Source organism: Oikopleura dioica, chromosome XSR, assembly GCF_907165135.1.
Source record: "Oikopleura dioica chromosome XSR, OKI2018_I68_1.0, whole genome shotgun sequence".
NCBI classification, from domain to species: Eukaryota; Metazoa; Chordata; class Appendicularia; order Copelata; family Oikopleuridae; genus Oikopleura; species Oikopleura dioica.
This window is the reverse complement of record NC_137294.1, coordinates 5,710,738-5,730,690: the sequence shown is the minus strand read 5'-3', so window position 1 is coordinate 5,730,690 and position 19,953 is coordinate 5,710,738. Positions and strand designations below refer to the sequence as shown.

At 42.2% G+C, this 19,953-nt stretch overlaps 5 protein-coding genes and 2 long non-coding RNA genes across 9 annotated transcripts in view; 6 read left to right on the top strand and 1 right to left on the bottom strand.

Moving 5' to 3' along the window:
- LOC145707066 (uncharacterized) overlaps nucleotides 1-15,193 on the top strand; it is a 42,974-nt gene extending 27,781 nt beyond the window's left edge. The window contains exons 1-7 of one of the 2 annotated variants that reach the window (XM_081784543.1): nucleotides 14,042-14,138; nucleotides 14,202-14,288; nucleotides 14,359-14,471; nucleotides 14,538-14,716; nucleotides 14,754-14,894; nucleotides 14,955-15,006; nucleotides 15,092-15,193. In XM_081784543.1, coding sequence (XP_081640669.1) covers nucleotides 14,109-14,138; nucleotides 14,202-14,288; nucleotides 14,359-14,471; nucleotides 14,538-14,716; nucleotides 14,754-14,894; nucleotides 14,955-15,006; nucleotides 15,092-15,137 — 648 coding nt within the window. In that variant the 5' untranslated portion in view covers nucleotides 14,042-14,108 and the 3' untranslated portion in view covers nucleotides 15,138-15,193. Of the gene's footprint in view, nucleotides 1-14,041; nucleotides 14,139-14,188; nucleotides 14,289-14,358; nucleotides 14,472-14,537; nucleotides 14,717-14,753; nucleotides 14,895-14,954; nucleotides 15,007-15,091 lie in introns of those variants that run through there. The other variant, XM_081784544.1, reaches the window with a different exon arrangement.
- The window catches only part of LOC145707067 (uncharacterized), a 30,248-nt gene extending 13,988 nt beyond the window's left edge, over nucleotides 1-16,260 (top strand). The window contains exons 2-3 of the long non-coding RNA XR_014134725.1: nucleotides 16,073-16,187; nucleotides 16,238-16,260. This is a non-coding gene — a long non-coding RNA (uncharacterized LOC145707067). The remainder of the gene's footprint in view (nucleotides 1-16,072; nucleotides 16,188-16,237) is intronic.
- On the top strand, nucleotides 532-3,186 carry LOC145710139 (alpha/beta hydrolase domain-containing protein 17B-like). The gene is made up of 7 exons (XM_081787836.1): nucleotides 532-679; nucleotides 729-849; nucleotides 894-1,003; nucleotides 1,053-1,229; nucleotides 1,280-1,406; nucleotides 2,174-2,307; nucleotides 2,354-3,186. The coding sequence occupies exons 1-7, from the start codon at nucleotides 568-570 to the stop codon at nucleotides 2,431-2,433; spliced, it is 861 nt and encodes a 286-aa protein (XP_081643962.1). The 5' UTR covers nucleotides 532-567; the 3' UTR covers nucleotides 2,434-3,186.
- LOC145710141 (uncharacterized) lies at nucleotides 3,170-3,927 on the bottom strand. The gene is made up of 3 exons (XR_014135009.1): nucleotides 3,796-3,927; nucleotides 3,458-3,631; nucleotides 3,170-3,314 (listed from the first exon to the last, which is right to left on the bottom strand). It is a non-coding gene; the product is annotated as an uncharacterized LOC145710141 (long non-coding RNA).
- Nucleotides 3,886-10,345, top strand: LOC145706743 (cleavage and polyadenylation specificity factor subunit 1-like). The gene is made up of 11 exons (XM_081784181.1): nucleotides 3,886-6,382; nucleotides 6,444-6,749; nucleotides 6,849-7,122; nucleotides 7,268-7,532; nucleotides 7,596-7,670; nucleotides 7,775-7,959; nucleotides 8,209-8,431; nucleotides 8,609-8,779; nucleotides 9,129-9,328; nucleotides 9,492-9,642; nucleotides 10,002-10,345. The coding sequence occupies exons 1-11, from the start codon at nucleotides 3,937-3,939 to the stop codon at nucleotides 10,182-10,184; spliced, it is 4,479 nt and encodes a 1,492-aa protein (XP_081640307.1). The 5' UTR covers nucleotides 3,886-3,936; the 3' UTR covers nucleotides 10,185-10,345.
- LOC145708110 (tau-tubulin kinase homolog Asator-like) lies at nucleotides 10,376-13,878 on the top strand. Of its 2 annotated transcripts, none has more exons than XM_081785732.1 (9): nucleotides 10,376-10,585; nucleotides 10,629-10,750; nucleotides 10,817-10,973; nucleotides 11,019-11,256; nucleotides 11,305-11,548; nucleotides 11,594-11,724; nucleotides 11,771-12,053; nucleotides 12,090-12,274; nucleotides 12,550-13,878. In XM_081785732.1, the coding sequence occupies exons 1-9, from the start codon at nucleotides 10,522-10,524 to the stop codon at nucleotides 12,656-12,658; spliced, it is 1,533 nt and encodes a 510-aa protein (XP_081641858.1). In that variant the 5' UTR covers nucleotides 10,376-10,521; the 3' UTR covers nucleotides 12,659-13,878. The 2 variants fall into 2 exon arrangements, with proteins under 2 accessions (XP_081641858.1, XP_081641859.1); XM_081785733.1 differs by having other exon boundaries at nucleotides 12,102-12,274; nucleotides 12,550-13,877.
- An 88-nt stretch (nucleotides 16,261-16,348) lies between the features above and the next one.
- Nucleotides 16,349-19,938, top strand: LOC145707065 (cullin-5-like). The gene is made up of 11 exons (XM_081784542.1): nucleotides 16,349-16,491; nucleotides 16,539-17,204; nucleotides 17,245-17,458; nucleotides 17,502-17,976; nucleotides 18,020-18,328; nucleotides 18,373-18,578; nucleotides 18,621-18,789; nucleotides 18,833-19,100; nucleotides 19,144-19,298; nucleotides 19,338-19,591; nucleotides 19,635-19,938. The coding sequence occupies exons 2-11, from the start codon at nucleotides 17,053-17,055 to the stop codon at nucleotides 19,929-19,931; spliced, it is 2,499 nt and encodes an 832-aa protein (XP_081640668.1). The 5' UTR covers nucleotides 16,349-16,491; nucleotides 16,539-17,052; the 3' UTR covers nucleotides 19,932-19,938.
- Nucleotides 19,939-19,953: the final 15 nt, after the last annotated feature.

Sequence of the window (19,953 nt, the reverse complement as noted above, 5' to 3'; positions counted from 1 at the left end):
ATTGGGCGCATCGTCTCTGGAGAGCGCCAACTCCAAATATTCCACTCAGCCGAAAACATTACTACACTAAATGCACACTAAATATAACTCAACAAAAAATACCTCAAAGATAGAGAGAGAGAGAGTAAGAAGAAATCGACTACCTTCTTGTGAAAAATAATTATTCGCATTTTATCAGTTTTAGCGATTTAATTGCGCCTATTCATGTCTGCTTTGTGAGAATGATTTGATTATTTGATATTTGACTTTGTTTTCGTTGGCATTTTTTTTTTCTAAAATAAACTGAAGAAAAATGTATAATTTTTTAAAAAATGAAAAGAGAGAGACCCGATTTCCTTGCGAAAATCGGTTTATCAGACTCCATTATTATTGCATATTCTTTGTTAAATATTTAATCATTGTCCAAATTCAAAAATTAAATTTGGTAAGCGTAACTGCAAACAATATACCGACTTGGTGGATCCAAAGCGATGCCAAAATTGAGCTGGCCAGTCGATATAAGCGCTAAAAGACGACTCAAATTGTTGAACTATACATTCATCGCTATCAAAGCTTCTTAAGATTTAAATGAATGGACTCGGCTGTTCGGAGTTCTGTAGGTTATTTCTTTGTCCACCCTGTCCGTCAAGAATCGCAGCCAAGGTAGCATTCCTTCCGCCAGAGCCGTCTTACACAATCGGTATAATCTCTTCTTTCGAGACCATCTTTCTCCATTATTTTAATCCTAGTTCGGGACGAAAATGGGACCAAATACAAAATACACTTGAGCGAGCGCGCAGAATGGCAGCACTCTGCCCGAGAACAGGATCAAATTGACGTATTCTACGCTAGAACGCGATCTGGCGAAAAGTAAGAGACACCGTTGCGCATTCTTTTTCCAATGTCGAATTAAGGATTTCGTGCATGCATGTGACCTGCTCGCCCAGCGCCAAATACACGCTTCTTTTTTCGCACGGCAATGCGGTCGACCTCGGACAAATGAGCTCGTTTTTCATCGGACTGGGTAACTCACAAACGAATATTGCTTTCGCTAACTTTTGATTGACAATTAGGGACTCGACTCAAGGTCAATATTCTGAGCTACGACTACTGCGGCTATGGCCAGAGCTCGGGAAAGCCAAACGAGTCAAACTTGAACAAAGCTTGCGCCGCGGCGTACGAAAAGCTACTCGAGAAATATAATGTTCGCCCGGATCAAGTCATTCTTTACGGACAGTCAATCGGCACAGGTACCATTCTATTAAAATGAAGGAAGATTTTTCAATTCGCAATCGTTAAGTCCCGACGACTGATCTAGCAACAAAAGTCGACTGCGCCGCCGTCGTGCTTCACTCGCCCTTGTCTTCAGGCTTTCGAGTTCTGTTCCCCACAGCAAAGAGAACATGGTTTTTCGACGCTTTCAAAAAGTAATTAATTGAAACCACGGCGCTTGTTCTAATACAGTTAACTGCCGCAATTTTGTCCCCGGCCGTCTTCCAGATAATTCCAAAAAGGACCAATTTGTGGCAGTCCAAATTGCGGCAGTTAACTGACAGTTACAATACAGTATTATTACTATGATGAATTTAAAAAACTTTTTGCAAGCAGAATTCTAACGTGGTCAGATTTTCAGCCCGTAAGAAAGCCTGCAAAATTTTGAGTCGATTCGACCAAATCGTTTTAAAAATTTTCTAGAGAATGACGTCACAAATGACGTCAGAAGGTTACAAAAAGCCGAAACTTTGAGTCTTCTTTTAACGGCGTTCCTGCTTGAATTTTTCGGTGTTTGATAGCTTAAATGAAAGCTTTTTAATAACTGCACTAAGGTTTTTACGGATTAAGAAAAAAATTTTGAAAAACTTGGCTCTAGAATTTTCCGAAAAAATAATTTCGACGAAATGAAAAATCATGAAAAACCTTAGTACAGTTTTTCACAGGGATCAATTTGAACTATAGAACATTAAATAATTCCGTCAAAAAAGCCCAAAAAAGTGACTCAAAGTTTGCCCAAAATCGCCATTTTTGACAACTTCTAGCGTCATTTATGACGTCATCGTCTGACGGTTTTCGTCTGAGTCTGGTCCAGTCGACTCAGAATTTTACGGGCTTTCGTTTTTACGGAATTTTTTGAATATAAAAGTAGGCAAAGTCAGGATTTTGCCTGCAAAAAGTTTTTTAAATTCATCTATTTTAGTGTCGAGAAAGTGCAACGCGTGAGGAGTCCGACTTTGGTGATTCACGGGACAGAGGACGAGGTAATTCCATTCATTCACGGAAAGCAGATTCACGACAGGTGCCCTAAACCACTGCCACCACTTTGGGTTAATAGTAAGTCCGCCCTTTCGCAATCACTTTTAAACGAAAATTCCAATAGATGCCGGCCATAACGATATTGAAGTATTCCCCGAATACCTGGAACGTTTAAAACGATTGATTAACGAGGAGCTCGGCTAACAATGCTTTTTTCATTTTATAAATTCTTTCTAACTTAAATGTTTCTATCAGAGCTGCATTTCCTAATCATTTTTTCTTTTTCCATTTCGATTTCTTCTTTTAAATGTAAATACTATGTGAAAACATAAATACGTTATGACAGCCCGAAATAAAAAAAAATTGTAATTTAACATTTTTATCGGACGCAAGTTTCGAGTAAACAACAAAATTTAACAAACGGATACTAAGTGTGTTTAGATCTGACGAGTTCTGAAGTCAAATTTGAACATGAGCTTTTTCCTTTAAAAAATTGCCATTTGATCATACAATTTGGATGGCTAGCTTAACTACTGTACTATTTGTGGGATCAACAGATCTTTAATTCAATTTTGATTGAAGCAAGCCTAAATTTGACCAAAACCCAGATATAAACGGCCGCTGCGATCTAATCTCCCCAATATTCATGAGACATTACATAACTCTGTTTCTAAAATCCAGAAAGAAATAACCTAAAACATTCCTGTATTGATTTCGCCTACCCCACATCTTAAAAAATGAAATCTCTTTGAGTTATTTTTATTCCTATCTTCTTCTGTTCCTGCATTCAACAACAAACAAAAAAAAAATAGACGAGCGATTTGGCGACGATTCTTTCCATTCTCCGCTAGTTCAATTTCAAATTCTCTCCGTTACCTAAACTACCTAAGAAAACTACCGATTCTTGAAGAGTTTCTCAGTCTCTTAAAAAGAATAAAAGGACACTTCGACAGTGAAGGCTTGTCTCTTTCCTTGTATTGTGTTTAAATAGTTTATTCAAATTGATACATATTTATTTTCTTTACGCTGATTCGTTTTGTTGCTTATTTGAATGTTTTAAATCCCTCTGGTGAGTGCTGGAGTCTCTTGCTTTTTAAAGTGATCGGGAAACGGTAATAAGAGAAAACAGGTTATTCTCTGGCAGTCTGCTTTGGCTTCACTTAAAAACTATTGACTAGTTTCAAAATTTTCGACTTTCGGAAAGCAACAAAAGGGAATCTCTGACCACTGTCCTAAGAGTTTCAAGCTCGGGATCAAGTTTCTTGCATCTGAGTCTCGCCTCTCGAATTTTGCCAACGTTGACCACCAAGTCGCGGATGAAGTCGATGAGTTCCTGGCCAGCAAGTTCTCGGCCACTCATCGCCCGTTCGCGTAGCACTTCTTTGCCACATATTTCCAGCATCTGAAAACATTTCAATTTATATTATCCAGCCCATTCAACTTTATCATATGTCTACATGTTCCTTGACAAAAAAAAATTAAAAATCAAAATTTTCACTTTGCTCTCGAGCTGGAAATGAATTCAGATCGAAGCCAATTTATCTTTGATCTGAAGCAATTTACTACCTTGATGACATCTGGGTCGATTTCCAGGTTTTTCATGGTTGGGTTGATCATTGTTCTGCGAAACTGATCAAGCTTCTCCATTCTCCTTTAAAGAAAACAAATGTTCTAGAAGCGCATTTTTTGCAGAATGAAATCGTGATTATGATAGAAGAGGAAAACACTGAAGAGCCGCCTGCCCTCCCGCCATGCGAGATCTACGGATATCATAAGGAATCTCAGAGGCCGACGGGGGTCGACGAGTCATGTGCCTTGTGTTTTTATCACGATGGCGAGCAAAACCTGGCCGTCGCTGCTGGAAACATTTTGTCAGTCTATCGAATTTCTTCGTCAAAAGACGAATCTGGAAATAACGTCGACAGTTTTGAACTTTGTGACGAATTTGAACTCTGGGGCACTGTTATCTCAATGTCCCGGGTGCGCTTCAGCGGCAGCGTCCGGGACTCGTTGCTCCTCTCCATTGAAGAGTCAAAATGCGTGATTGTCGAGTACGAGCCTGATACAGGTTCGCTAACGACTGTTTCGATGCATTACTTCCAGGACGAAGATCTTCGCCGGGGATTTCGAAAACTCAACTCGATCGCACTGGCACGCGTAGATGGGTTCAATAGATGCGCGGCTGTGTTGATTTATGGCTCCTATCTTGCGATTCTTCCTTTTCGACGAGCTACGGGGAGGGATATGTCCGGTCGAACCCATCAAGCCGTAGCTTCCTTCATGATCGACGTACAGAATTTGCCAGTAAAGGTCGCCTCAGTCATTGATTTTCAATTCCTCGACGGCTACAACGATCCTACACTGCTGATTCTCTATGAAGCGTTGCCGACTTGGACGGGTCGTGTCACCGAAAGACAAGATACATGTGGGATCGTTGCACTTTCGATTAATCTGATCGACCAAACGCACCCCATCATTTGGCAAATGTCGGGCTTGCCCTTCGATGCATCAGCGATCTTTCCCATTCCGAAACCGCTTGGAGGATCGCTTCTGTTCGCCACCAACTCGCTTATCTATTTGGACCAGTCTGTGCCACCGTACGGTGTCGCTCTCAATAGCCTCACATTTGGCTCTACGAACTTTGCTTTGAAGGAGCAGGATGTTTCCCCGTTGAATTTGCTCAATTGCAGAGCGTGTATGTTATCCAGCGATTCTATATGCGTCTCCCTCGAAACCGGAGATGTTTATGTGATCACACTGAAGAAGGACTCACTGAATAATGTCAGGAGATTTCACTTGGATCAGGTCGCCTCATCTGTCATTCCTACGACGCTTACAAAATTAAACGATAACTTGATATTTCTCGGCTCCAGATTAGGCAACTCTCTGCTGTTACGTTACAAATGCGACAATCAAGTTACTTCTAAAAAATCATCCCTATCAGTTGAAAACGGCGATGCCAAATCAAATAATCAAGAAAATGGCGGTGAGAACGAAATGGAAGAAGAAAACCCCCTCGATTTCGAAATGGAAAAAGAAGAAAACTCTCCTGAGAAAAAACGAAAACGAACGAGTGATCCGTCCGGGGATTGGGAAAAAGTCCACAGCAATGGCACTGTGCCAAAGCGCAACAAAACAATCTTCGAGGCCGAAGAAGACGAGCTCGGTGCGATTGACGGGTACTACGGAGACGAGATTTTCAACCTTGACGTTAATTTGTGCTATGAATTCGAGACAATGGATAATATTTCGAATATTGGCCCTTGTGGACCAGTAGAGTTGATCCACACATCCAACCACAACGATAGCTACGACCATGTAGGAAGCGACGCAAGAGATAGAAACATCGATGTTTGCATTCTCTCAGGCAAGGACAAAACAGGCAGCATAACAGTCTTGCACAAATCAGTACGACCAAGTATAGCATCAAATTTTCCCTTCCCAATGAATTTCAATGACATGTGGACATTGCGCAGATCAGAATCGACAAGACATAGTCTCTTAGTTATGACGAAGAAAGACCAGACCATGGTTTTCACAACGGGCCAGATCCTCGAAGAATTGAAAAAGGAGGAGTGCGGCTTGGCAACGAACGCGAAAACGATATTTTGCTCAACCATCGGTAATGGAAAATACATCGTGCAAGTACTCCCACGCGCAGTTGTCCTGGTCGACATGGACACGCAGGAGACGATTCAGAACAAACCATTCGATCTCAACGGACAGATTATCCAAGCAGTAGCCTGTGATCCTTACTTGGTCATTCTCGCTTCGAAGGGGACAATCATCTCACTTGTTCTGCATACCAATTCCGATGGAAGTGTTATGATGAAGACCTCGACTGCGCCTGAGTGTTCGTCGGACGACCCTGGCAAGAAGATCATGCACATCTCGCTAATGAAAGATGATGAAGGCCATTTCGTGCTTGGTAAAGGGAGTCCCGACATTATTCGAAATCAAGAAGCAAAAGAAAAGAAACTATCCGAGAAAAAAGAGAAACAGTCTGAGCCTTCGTTAACTCAACATGGCGATGACGAGAACAGAGAAGAATTCCACTTAGATTTCAATACAATTCTCACGGCAGAGGAAGAAGATGAACTGCTGTACGGGGATATAGAGGAGCCAACAGCAGATTCAGGAGCGTATTTTACTTGTGAAGTAACACTCACAGTGTAATTCGCTATTCAATTACATTTGTCAAATGCGCTAAAAAGTGTTCTTGAATGAAACTGCAGAGGGCGAAGAGTTCGAAGAATTTATCGACGGCGATGCTAAGGGCCGACATTGGTTGTTCCTCACTCGAGCAAACGGAAACCTTGAGATATATTCACTGCCAGATTGCATTTTACGTTTCGGAGACCGAAACTTTGCCAATGCTCCTAAAATCATCGAAACTAGCCGTTTTGAGGGCTCTGATGGACGCCGATTAGATGTGATGGACGTGCAGGAAATGAACGTCTTCAAAATGGGACCATGCGGACTGCCTTACATAGGAGAGGGACTCAAGTGTAGCCTCGCCTGTAGTTAAATTTCCTGGATGCGATGTCTATAAATATAAAATAAAAATATAAATATATAAATATAATTGTCGTAATTACGACAAACTGAGCCCTGAATAGTTGTGATGATTGCGGATCAGTTGATGATTTACCGTTTCCGCGCCACTCCAATTCGATTCCAAACGGAAAATCCGGTCCTGTCTGGTCGATTTATCAAATTCCAAGACAAAACGAAATTGTTACGTCGGATTCCAGGTGTCAGCGATGAAATTATCAAGAAACACCGGAACAACAAAATGATGCGACAATTCAAGAATATACAAGGACACAAGGGAGTATTCCTAGGTGGGGCTTATCCCCACTGGATCTTCTCCGGACAGGACGGCAGATTAAAGTGAGTTGTATTTGACATCAAAGAGCTGATTTTATGCTCCTTTATGAGAGATAATTTACCTTGTGAGCCCAAAATCAGAGCTCGCGTAATTTTGTCATTAATCTGAAGATTAATCAAAGAAGGCGATTATCACAGCGTTGTTTAGCATTCATTCTATGTGGCAGGAGGGATTTGTAAACGCGTTTACTCCATTCGACAACGAATCGTGCCCACACGGATTCCTCTACTTCCGCCATTCCACAAAAACACTCACAGTTGCGACTCTTCAGCCGTTTCTCAAGTACGACGCAGACTGGCCCTTCAAAAAAATCAAGCTCAACTACACGCCGTGCTTTTCATCGTACGATCTAGAGCAAAAAGTGTTGACCATCTGCGGCTGCAGAAATGAGAAGATCGAAATGCTGCCCAAGGTGACGATCACTAAACTTCCTCCGCGCGCCCTTCGCGCGTCGCAATTTACACGTCAAGTTCAGATCAATGCGGAAGGACACAAGGAGTATGAAGATATGCCTGAAGTAGCCAATGTCGAAACTCAGCTTTTCCCACAGGCATGGTTAATAATCTATTTTCATCTATTTTTCTTCTTTACAACGGTCTTTACTGAAGGCCCTTTAGTAATTGCTCAATTTGAGACGAGAATAAACCATCACAGTACTTCGTTGAAATGTTCAGTCCGTCAACTTGGGAAGTAATTCCTAATTCAAGGATAGAAATGGACGCTCATGAGCATATTCTGTGTTGTCGCTCGGTCTACCTAAAATCGGAAGCATCAATGAGCGGCAGAAAACAGTACATAGCAATCGGAACGAGCAATGTTTGCGGAGAAGATTATCAAAGGACCGGGGTAGCTACCGAACATCGTTTCTAGATATAGATAACGGCGAAGAGTTTTTTTTTACATGAGCTTTCCATTTCCAGTGGGGCTAATTGACGATTAAAATAGTTATTGAAGTTGACCCTGCTAATCTGCGCCCTTGGTAAAAGGCGCAAGAGCTCTTGTCAAGTTCAGACACAGCGGCGCAGTTGGGCGCTAGTCCAATGTCTGGACACATGTTAAAATTAAAAGAGAGCTAACCCTTGCCAAAGTAGAGGAAGACTCATCTTACTAGAAGTAATCGACGTTGTTCCAGAGCCTGGGAAACCACTTACTCGCTACAAATACAAAACCGTTTATGACGAGTCACAGAGAGGACCAGTGTCGGCGGTAGACTCACTCGATGGTGCCCTTATCGCCGCCATAGGACAGAAAGTATTCATTCACGCTTTTCAAGATGACAACTTGCGAGCCACCGGTTTCGTTGATACACAAGTAAGTGCTCCCGCCCGGCGTCGCGTGAAAGTAATAATTACCGCGAAAGTGAATTTATTTTTTATTATCCGAAAGACAATTTTAGCACTTTGACAATTTGTAAAACTTATCACGAAACGCGCGTCTTAGAGAAGTGAAAAGAAACAAAAAAACAAAATAATTTACATTTTCTTGTAGCTTTACACACATGCGACGCACTGCTTTAAAAACTACGCACTTGTCGGCGATATCCAACAGGGGATTACGCTTCTGAGGCACCAAGGAGAGCGAAATTGCATCAGTTCTATTTCCCGTGCGCGTAGAGCTGGCGAAGTCATGGCTGTAGGAATCTTACTCGACGGAAACCAGGTAACAAACGGGACAGAGGAGTTCAACTTTGAGCATAAGCAACCTAAGCTAATAGTAGACCCGGTTGACTTTTTACTTCTATCGACCTCTCGTAAAAATGCCGAGTCGCGAGTAGAGCGATGAAATCAGCACAATTTGGGGGTTATTCAGTATTAATAAGGTACTTGATTTTGACCAAAAAGATGGTCTGTTTCTTTTTATTTGTCATTTACAACCAAAAGAGTGGTATATTCGTCTTGTTTCGCGGATTACCTTCCGGGTAGGCCGCTAAGATCCCGAAGGGAAACCACAATACAACATCATTTGAAGGTCAAAACTGAAACAGTTAGTCAACAAGAGCTTTTCTTAGGTCGGGCTCGTTTCCACCGATATGCAGCGAAATTTACACGTCTACATGTACAAGCCAGATCAAAAAGAGTCGAACGGGGGGAAGCAGCTAATCCGACAAGCTGACATCAATCTTGGAAAAAGAGTCATGTCCATGTGGAACTCGCTCGCTCGTCAAAACGATACTTTCACGAAAGTAGCCCTAACAGAAAACGATGCCAGGTAACTTTTCTCTTTTAGTTTTTTTTTTATTTAAAAAATTTTTTTTTTCCTTTTCTCTGATGCAGTAATCGAATATTTATGTCAGAATTAATCAGGACTATTGAGCGCTTTCAAACTCTCAAACTCTCAAACTCGCTGTCCTAAAACTTTATGTGCCTTTAAGACACGTCACTTTTTATGCCGGTTTGGACGGCTCGTTGGGAGACATTGTGCCAGTGTCCGAGAAAGTGTTCAGAAGATTGGAAATGCTGCAAACGCTCGTTCAGAGCCATCTGCCTCATTACGGCGGCCTAAATCCAAGGGAATATAGATACGTAAGTGTGCTTTTTAATTTAACCTATTTTGCAAGTCAAAAACATCCCTTCTTTTGCATGAGTGAACTTTATCGTCCTCGTAACATTCTGAAGGTTTTTTTAGTTCCGTTTTCAATTTTAAATTGATTCATTTGCAAACGAGAAAAAAAGAGAACTAGAGCGAGGCCAGTCTTCTTCGAGATAAAGCTGCTGGCCATAGGCGTTAATAATAAAAAGGCTGGAGTTCTACACACACTCCCTGGAGGCCCCGTCAATACGTTCCATCTACCAAAAGAAGAGATTAGACCTACTCTCGCGCTCTGAGTCTTGATTTTCCAGCGCAGAGCTTTTTATTCCGAAGAGAACAATCGTATTTTTAGTGTTCGAATGAGTTCAGAGACCTGGAGAATGCGGCAAAGAATATCATTGATGGAGATTTATTAGAGAGATTCAACGGACTGTCCTTCACAGAACAGACCGATCTAAGTAGGAAGATCGGAGTGACAAGGGAAGCGCTTCTAGACGATATGATGGACGTATCACGGACGAAAAATCTGTTTTGATGCGAAAGAGCAAAACCGAGAACAACTACTCTGTGAAACGCCTTCTATCAAACAGCGAGCAAGTGAAATAACATAACAGATTAGTCAAATTTCTTTAAATTGCTGGATACTGCCAAACAACTAAGATACTGTTTCTAAAATCTGTATTTATTGGGATTATACGTACTAACCGGTCGCCCTGTTTTCAGATATCGGCAAAAAAGAAATGAGACGTTAAAGCGAGACATTAGCGAAGCTTGAACTTTCCATTTATCATTTATCAACTGGCCTTAAATAAAGAAATATAAATAATCATCGAACACGGCGACTATAAGCAAAGAAAACGGGAAAACCATCAATGGCTGTAAAAACCGAGGAGGAAAAGGCGGAAGATCTTCTCCTCCCTGGTCATGCGATCAAAGGTATACGAATTTCGTTGAAATTTTGAAAAATAAACTTCTGAAGATAAATGGCGAATCACGAAGAAAATCGGAGGGGGTGGTTTCGGCGAGATTTACGCGGCGAAGTTCATCGAGTCAGAAGAAAACGTGGCAATCAAAGTTGAATCTTCTAAGCAATCGAAACAGGTGAGCAACTAGCTCTAAATTATTTAGTAAAAAAGGCTCCACGCGATAACACGTTCTGTACTTTAGGTCTTGAAAATGGAAGTCGCTGTTCTCAAAGCGCTGCAACACAAGTCCGACCACGTTTGCAAATTTTATGGCTGCGGTAGGGACGAGCGCTTCAACTACATCGTGATGAGTCTCGTCGGAAAGTCGTTGGCAGAACTAAGAAGGGCGCAGCCTAAAGGTGAATAGAAGCGAGTTTAATCAGAAGTTAACCCTTCGTCCGCAGGAACATTTTCGCTATCAACGACTCTTCGCCTTGGACGCCACATATTGCAAGCAATCCGGGACATTCACGAAGTGGGCTTTCTCCATCGCGACGTAAAACCGTCAAATTTCGCAATGGGCGTTTCTAGCAAAGCCAGACAGGTCTACATGCTCGACTATGGTCTCGCTCGTCAGTACGTCGACGCCACGGGAAAAGTTCGTCAGGCGCGAACTGTTGCTGGCTTCCGCGGCACTGTCAGGTTGGAAGTAAATCACTAAATGCCACTTTTCATCTCGAATTAATTTAGATATGCCTCAGTCAATGCTCACAACAACAGCGAAATGGGACGCCACGACGATCTTTGGTCGCTTTTCTACATGCTGATTGAGTTTCTCCACGGGCAGCTTCCTTGGCGAAAGATCAAGGACAAAGATCAAGTTGGACAGATCAAACGAACATTCGACCACGACGACTTGCTGAAGCACGAGCGTGTTCCCGAAGAATTCGAACCCTTCCTCCGTCATATTCAAAATTTAAAATACGATATGAAGGTTTGACATTTCCAGAAAGAAGTATTACTGAGGTTATCTTTTAAGCCGGACTATGACTTCCTATTCGCACTGCTGGAGTCAGCGACAAATAGAAAGGATGTCCGAGAGTCTGACGCCTACGATTGGGAATTAACCACCAAGTCAAACAATTCAATCTCTCAGAGCACAAGCCCAAGGTAACCTGAACTTCCTATGACTCGATTTGCGAATTTTTCTTGTCAGGGAACGCGAAACATTCGCCGCTGTCCGCGATGCGACAGGTCGCGAGGATGAGCAACGAACAGGGGAAATCAACGGGGAAGCTAGGGGAAAGAACAACAACAATCTGCTGGACAAGGAGCGCAAGAAGGATCGCCAGCGCCACAGGTCAAGAAAGAATCGAGATCGCGAAAAGGCCCGAGAAGATACCAACAGATTATTACACACAACGGATCGTCTAGCCGCGCTGGACATCAACGACAATGCGAAACACGCGCGAGACGCGAGCGCTGATGGCGATCATCAGGTATCATTAGCTGGATACTGAAGGGAGTAGTTCAAGGGCAATGTTCAGAACGAGCGAGAGCGCGTCCGGCGATCGAGAAAGACCTCGGCTGACCGCAAGACTGGCCTCCGATCGCGCTCCAAAGAAATCGACTCCAAGCGTAACTTGCGCATACGCGACAAGAGCTACGATCCAAAGCCGCCAATCTCCAACAAGCCCCACTCTCGAACATCCGATCCAAGGTGATTTTCATCGCATTTCTTATCTTCTTCCCTCCATATTATAAAATAAATATATTTCTGTAAAATTTGCGTTTTCAGTAGCACATTTCAACTAAGAAAGCGGGTCATTTTCAAAGGTTTCGTATTGCGTTTTAATCAGAGAGAGAAAAGAGAGAGAGAGACATAATTTCGAGTGTTTCAGTTTGCTTACTGTTTTGAGTGTTTCAGTTGCGCTTGAGAAAGGTTTTAATCAAAAACATAAAATATCTTCACAAATAGATAAATTTGTATTTCAGGTCACGAAGATATCGTGTGTCCAAAACTCTCCGCGTAGGAGTTAACGGTGAAAACACAACGATTTCTGGCGACGAAGCCCTGCAGCATTCGCGCGGCACTCGTTTATGATCACTCCTGTTAAGAAAAAAATGACGGCGTTGCCACACCTTTTATAATTAACTTAAAAACCTTCGGGCGCCTTCACGGAATTGTATTCTAAAAAATTCTTCTCCCAACAGCTGCCTCGGTATTTAACAGGTGCCCAAACAACTACGATAACTAATTCTATTTACAACTACTACTGATTTCCCCTTTGCAAAAAAAAAGATAAATGAATTCGCTTCAGCCCGTTCAACCCAGTTTCTTTTTCATTATAAGTTGAATCCAAATAAAAAAAAACGGATCAAAAACATAGTTTCTTCAAAAAATATAAATCTTGTTTTCTGTTTCCTTATCTTTTAATATATTTGAAATTATTAGTTGAGTTTACGTACTTCAGGTCAGAAAGCTTTAAAAACAATTAACCACTGTAGTTAGCACTTGAACACATTGCACTTTTACTCTGCTAGCAGGCTTGTTTAACATTTTGTCGAAATCTCAATACACCGACCGTGCCATTCCTGTTTTCTGGAAGGTCCGAGGAAAGATGCATGTCGAATTAGAAAAAATGAAAAGGGATTAAAACGATATTTGCTAGTCGAAAAAGGTGTAACTGTTGCCAATCTTCTGACCTGCGCTTATTAGCTATCTTTCGACGCACTGCAGCCTTGCTCCCCAATAATAAAAAAACGACTTATCAAAGTAAAGTTCACAATTTTTGAGTTTTATTCATAATTATCCCTCAGAGCAGTTTATTTCTATTCTTTTACACAAACTCTCCCTTTCCAAAATCATTATTTTTTAAAAGTTTGCTTTATTTTTGTTGTTTCTTTTTGTTTGTTCTTTTCCTTTACTATATCAGATGCAGTCACGATCTTCAGGAGCTCGTATTCGTTCTTGAGCGCGCTGGAGATCTTGAGTCTATCTGGTGAAAATCAATCAAAGTATTATTTAATTCATAAATCATTCAAAAATCATTACTATATTTCTTTAGGCTTAGCCGCCGAATTTAACCTTGCCCTAATTTATCAAAATCGCTCGTTAGACCGTTTTTATTATATACAGCAAAATACAGTTTTTTTTTACTTTATTCCCGCTTTTTCAAAAAGCGACTTTAAACTATTTAATCATTTTCAGTCTGTTGATTCTTTTTCCTTGCCTCTTGGGCGCTTCATTCCTTTTTAAGTTTTTTACTCTTCCTTTTTGTTTCTGTTGTATAAGTTAAATATTTATTGTAAAATTAAAATAAACCGTTTCTCGGCTATTCAAAAAAAGACAATCAGTAGTGCTAGATTTCCGAAGATCTTCTTAATTGGGAATCTAGCACTTTTTTGCACCCTTGTTACTCATTTCGCTGAAGTCGACTTCTCGCACTTGATCTTTTTGTCTTGAATTGACATCTTGATAAGAAAGCGCGTAGGAGCGCTGAGGTTACTTTGCACCCTGCTCGGGATTACCATAGATAGAGAATAGAAGACGAATGGGTATTGTGTATGGTCAAGGGTTGCTAGTCGCATTTCTTTCCTTAAAATTCCAAACAACTGGCATCCCCTCGAACAGTGCCGCTTGGCAGGCTATGTCATTAGCATTGCCAGCCACTCTTTCAATGAAGTCGCTGCTTAACGACTCTCCCGATGTCAATTTCTGGCTCAAATACTGGCCAAGGGTTCAAAAAGCAATCGTAGATCCCCTTGTGTGTTTTCTAAGCCTGTTTTTTACCCTGGAACAAGGTCGTCTTCACCTACTACTATGGAGTTGAGTACATGGCTGATGTCTTCCTCTCGTGGCTACCATTTTATTCCGAGCTAAAGCTGATGCTTCTATTTATGGCGGCTCCTGTCAGGAAACGAGTTAAACCGCGCCAGACGCATTTAGCAGAGCAGACGCGGAAGTGCCTAACTCATTCAAGTCTCTTCTCGGTGACGAAGATACTTAGGGGTATTCCACTAAATGAGATGACTATAAATCGGGGTCCGACGGAGGGACTGTTTGAGCTCATCTGCGATCTCTATTCTTCCGGCAGGGCAAGCGCCAAACGAGTGGGACTCACGTCTACCCGGCTACAGCATTTCGTTAAGCAGCTTATGGGTAATTTATTGAAGATTTCCCATCATAAAATTGTAAGCTTTGAGCGCCGACGGACTCAATTTCGCAGGGATCGCAATAAACTACTTCGTTGCTAGAAATACGGCGATTGCGGAAAACCACCAGCGTTCAAGTCCCCGAGAACAGCACAGAGATCGTCGAAAACAATCCGTTCGTATCGGAAACGGTCTTGGACCCTATTTTTATCTTGTTAGGAGAATGCGGTCTTGACCGTTCATAGAATACATAGAAACCAGCTCGTCATCGCTTGATGAAGAGGAATATGTACCAGACAGGCATGCAAATCACAAATTTTCAAAGTTCTTTCCGTGAGAGTAGATTTCGATGGACGAGTTTTCTTTGCATCCCGGTTTCAGAGCCTCCACGAACGCGATCTCGCAAGCGAATGTCCCAAAACTCCTGAACTGTGTGTGCCAATTTATTTGACTGCCATTATTTATCAAATCGTGCCTATCGCCAGCCTTATCATATTTGTCTTTCTTAGAAAATGTTGGAAGCGGAGGTGCTTGATGCTTACCGTTCTATCTTCGCTCAGACATTCTCGAGAAACGGTTCGACCCTCTATATCGGAGATAATCTTGGAAAGATAACGACTTACAATGTAACACGCTGGTCGAAAACGCAAGAATTCCAGACTCAACTTCACAGCATCCTTTTCATTCTCGAATACAAGGGAATTTTGATTGCCGGTGGCATAGGAGGCCTAGTTACTCTCATCCTCAGCGAAGAGGGAAGAATTTCAAACGGCAAGCGCATAACTAGCGAATCGTACAACACAGCTCTGATTTTGGAAGACCAGGACGTACTTATAGGAGGTGGACCACGAGGAATTTTGTACACAATCGATTTGAACGTTTTTCATATCATCAAGGAAGATATTGACTCTCATAAAGGTAATTCGATGAATACAACCAGTAGTACTGAGATTTTTAGATGCGATTCAGTGCTCTTCAATGTCGATCGATCGAGGGATTTTCTGCACAGCGTCAGAAGACGGACTTGTCCACATCTGGGATATCAAAAGCCAGGAAATCACCAGAACGATTCTGCCTTACGAGAACGAAGAGCTTAATCGACCGGAAAGAGGTCGATTTATCAGCTGTTGCTCGATGATCGGCGACTGGCTGATTTGTGGTGGAGGCCCAAGAGTGGGATTATGGGTAAAGACTTATGGTTTTGATTTGTAGCAAATTTTCTTCATTCTAGCACGTGAGTTCCGGAGAATTGGCCAATATTTTAGATATAGAAGAAGATGTGCCGTTAAGTATGCTCAGGAATGGTTCCATTTGCGATCCTTATCGCCCTTTCGCGCATTTTTGCATTTGAAACCAAACTCAGCTCACCCGAACGCATTTTCGTCGGTGGGTCGCGATCAGTTGTTTACCAGTTTCAGCGCAACGGATCGAAAATCTCGACGGTTGAAGCTACCTCGCAATTTGTTTATTCCATTCAAGTAAGCCAGAGAGATAGGTAACAAGAGATTTATTTTTCCCTCTTTTTCAGAAATCACTAAAGGGACACATGCTTGTGTCGGGAAGCACGAGAACTGTGGATATTTACAAGAATAACTACAAAGCACAAGAACTTTCTGTCTGATCGAAATAATGTTATACTGCCATTACGTCAATATAACAACTAAGTACAAGTCTGATTTCAGAGAAATTGGGATGCAGGTTGAGAGAAACTCCGTGGTGAATTCGATTAGAACATTTCTTGCTCAGCGGGATATGCATTTCAACTCCTGTGAAGAGACAGAGGTAATTTTAAATGAGACGTAAACTCTGTCCTAAATTTTACTTGCTAGAAAGAGCTGAAGAGGATTCGTGAGGAGGCCACAGTTCTGGAAGGTCTTTCCTTTTCTGTTGATGAGAATACTTCGCTCTCATCAACCGTCATTGAGACCGCAGTAAGGGACGAAGTTAGACTCTGGGCAGAAAATATGGAAGATGCAATTCTCCGGGGTGAAGCACTTTATGAGGAGAGCTCCGAACTTGAACGCTTCCTGATCAACTACAACGCGTTGAAAGCGGCATTGACCCGGGAAGAGCTTAAGAAAGACGAAGAAGAACACCGAAGTGACATCTCGGCGATTCTTGAGAGAAACAACAATGAAAATCAAGGAAATGAGGAAGCTTACGATGAATCTCTTCTGAAGAAATCTCTTGACCAAGTCAGGAGAATCGTTTTCCTGAAAAAAGACTTCTTTCAAGAAGCCTAACTCACATGTTCTCTCAAAATCTGTCACTTCGCTTTTTCTCTTCTACTCTTTTTATACGAGTGCTCAACAGTCTCACCTCTGTATTCTCTAAATAAGTAAAATGGTAGTAACTTTTAAGGTCATTTTTATGTCGGTCGAAGTACGGGACTTCACTTCCCAGATGATCGGAAAGGATGATATACCATTCGACGAGCGATGGGATCGAATGAAGCCCGTCATTCAGAAACTGCTCTTTCTCGAAAATGTTCCAAGGTGAGTTATCTACAGATCACTTGGTTCTAAAGATTTTTAGAGAGGAATGGCACAAATTGTTTTGGGACGTATTTGCATCTATCCAGTGGGATCCTGACGGAAGCGAACGACTTCAAATGGCTCTCACAGATCTTGTCAGCGAGCGATTCAAAAAAGTCAAAATCAGTCTCGAAGAAGTCAGAGACCGAGACGACTCTAATTATCTCAAAATGTTGGATCACTATCGTCGAGAGTGGGACGACTTCGAAGCACAGGTATATTGAACATAGTAAGCTTTGTCGTCAATGACTACTTTAGCTTGAGTACTTGCCGGAACCCTTTCGAGCGCTAGAAACTGAGTTTTTGGAGCGCACTGACGAGGATCTTTCAATCGAGTATCTTCTCCTTCTCGAGTGGAAATTCATGTTTGCGAAATTCGAGACCGAGCTGCGTGCTGGCGCAAAACATTTAATCCACGAAGAACGTTGTGGCAATACTGAGTACAGAAACGACGCGCGAGTACAAGCGCTCAAACGCACCTACATAAACTTGTCGAGAAGGTGCCTCATCGGCCGCGACCCGCTCCGCGGCCTTGAGCTCGAATGGGACATGTACTACTACAAAGATCGACGGGACTTCTACGTGAAACGCGTCGCAGAAAAACTCGCCGACGGGCCCACTGCCATTGAGTACATGTCCTTTGCGCTTGAGACGTATAACTTCGAGAAAAGAATGTCCAGGCAATACATTGCAGAAGCGTCGTATAAAAAGTCGCAGGATGAACTTCTTGAAGGTAAAAATGATCTGTTAAAGATCGGATGGGGACACATTTTTAGTTTTGGTGAACGAGCCCGCCGCAAGCGAACTGATTTTATCATCCATCGATTCACTAGTCGACGCTCTTGACAAAGAGGCGCTCAAGATAGCCTTCATTCTCATGCGACCCGACGTGGACAAGTCTCGAGCCCTTCGCAAAGCCGTTAACCAGTATGTCACGAAACGAGGGACTGAAAGGCTGAAAGCATGTTCTCTCACTGATGGCGACGCTGCTGTTAGCTGTATCCTCAAGCTTTACGAAGAAACCGACATGCTGATTGAGTACGCCTTCCAGTCGCATTTTAAATTTACAACTGAGCGCGACAGAGGTAGTTAATCGGAATCAAGCAATTAAATAAAGCAATTTTTCAAGGATTCAACGTTCTGTTGAACAGCACTGAAATATTCGGCAAGGAAAATAAGTTTCCAGAAATGCTTGCTACTCATGTAGATGGCTTGCTCAGAAAGAAAGCCCTTTGCCGAAAATACAATGAGCAGGAGATTGAAGATCGTATCTACGGCATACTTAATTTGCTGAAGTACATCGACAGCAAGGACTTGTTCATGCGCCACCATAAGGTAATCCATCAGATGTTAAGAATTTATATTAAACAATTGTAGCTCCACCTGACTCGACGATTAGTACTCAACGTCTCAAATGACCGACAGCTCGAGGAGTCTTTTGTCGACGGACTTCGCTCAATCGGAATGCCATCAGAATACGTCAACAAGCTCCAGCGAATGTTCCAAGACATCAAATTATCGGAGGATCTTAATAAGGACGTCAAAGGTTTATTTTAATCTTACCTTATAAATGTTATGTTATATTTTAGCTTTGCTCGACAAAAAATCTATCAATGTAAAAGTTCTCTCTGCCGGAGCTTGGGTGCGCGGTCTATCTCGTTTCCCCATTCAGCTTCCTCATGAAGTCGAAGAGAGCTTGAACGAGATTGAGAACTACTACAAAGAGCAGCACACCGGCCGCAAGTTGAGCTTTCATCCGCTCCTTTCCCACGGAACACTCACATTCGAATCCAAAGTGGGAAAGTACGAGCTTGATGTTACGGCACTCCAAATGGCTGTTTTATCTTGCTGGAATAGGTACGTTTTCAAGATCGAGAAGGATGTTAAAATCTTCCTTTAGACGGCCGAACAGCGAACTGACGATTGAGGAGCTTTGCCTCGGATCAATGCTACCTGAGTCTGAAATCAAGAAAACTCTGACTGTACTGACTCAGAATCCCAAGCTCAAAATCCAACTCCTTCTCACTCGTCCACAAGTGAGCAAGGCTGCGAAAGGTTTGCTCTATGTTAGTCTTCCATGCTAAACGCATTTAGAGTTCACGCCCGGAATGACTTTCCGTGTCAACCGTGCCTTTGCCTTGATCAAAAGTGGGAAAGCTGCCACCCGCGGAAAAGTCTCTCTTATCGGTCGTCTTCCTCTCACCGCTGAAAAAGCGATGAAGAAAGAAGATGACGAAGTCTACCAGCTCCGAACTCTTCGCGTCCAAGAAGCTGCTCTCAAAGTACTCAAGGCTAGGAAGAAAGTAGACGCGAACACTCTCTCCGCTGAACTTACAGAGCTGCTAAAGGTAGCCATACTTCGCTTTTTCTCTTCGTTGATTGCAATTTAAGTGTCAATTCTTGCCCTCGATGAAGATGATCAAAGAGCAGCTTGAATGGATCCTCGAGCAGGGTTTCGCTGAACGAGATCCAAAAAGAAAGAGGTCTTTATCTACAAGGCCTAATTTTATCAATCTTCAATCTGCACCTTCCTTTCACCCTTCTCTACACCCAGTCCTACCCTTCAACTCGCGTACTAAGTTTCACTTCAATTATTATCTCATGTCTTCCTACGATTCCCGTTTTCTGTGTGACACTCTACCTCCTATTTATTTCAAACACTGTTCACTTCAAATACAGTTCATATGATCTTTAACTTCTCTAAATAGTG

Bases quoted from the DNA above. Each gene is read 5' to 3' on its own strand.
- LOC145710139 (XM_081787836.1), top strand. From the start codon at position 568: ATGAATGGACTCGGCTGTTCGGAGTTCTGTAGGTTATTTCTTTGTCCA. The intron at 850-893 runs GTAAGAGACACC...TGTCGAATTAAG, and splicing joins AGAACGCGATCTGGCGAAAA to GATTTCGTGCATGCATGTGA. The intron at 1,230-1,279 runs GTACCATTCTAT...GCAATCGTTAAG, and splicing joins CGGACAGTCAATCGGCACAG to TCCCGACGACTGATCTAGCA.
- LOC145706743 (XM_081784181.1), top strand. From the start codon at position 3,937: ATGATAGAAGAGGAAAACACTGAAGAGCCGCCTGCCCTCCCGCCATGC. The intron at 7,671-7,774 runs GCATGGTTAATA...AAACCATCACAG, and splicing joins AAACTCAGCTTTTCCCACAG to TACTTCGTTGAAATGTTCAG. The intron at 9,329-9,491 runs GTAACTTTTCTC...TGTGCCTTTAAG, and splicing joins CTAACAGAAAACGATGCCAG to ACACGTCACTTTTTATGCCG.
- LOC145708110 (XM_081785732.1), top strand. From the start codon at position 10,522: ATGGCTGTAAAAACCGAGGAGGAAAAGGCGGAAGATCTTCTCCTCCCT. The intron at 10,586-10,628 runs GTATACGAATTT...AAACTTCTGAAG, and splicing joins CCCTGGTCATGCGATCAAAG to ATAAATGGCGAATCACGAAG. The intron at 12,275-12,549 runs GTGATTTTCATC...TTTGTATTTCAG, and splicing joins TCTCGAACATCCGATCCAAG to GTCACGAAGATATCGTGTGT.
- LOC145707065 (XM_081784542.1), top strand. From the start codon at position 17,053: ATGGTAGTAACTTTTAAGGTCATTTTTATGTCGGTCGAAGTACGGGAC. The intron at 18,790-18,832 runs GTTTATTTTAAT...GTTATATTTTAG, and splicing joins TCTTAATAAGGACGTCAAAG to CTTTGCTCGACAAAAAATCT. The intron at 19,299-19,337 runs GTTTGCTCTATG...AAACGCATTTAG, and splicing joins AGTGAGCAAGGCTGCGAAAG to AGTTCACGCCCGGAATGACT.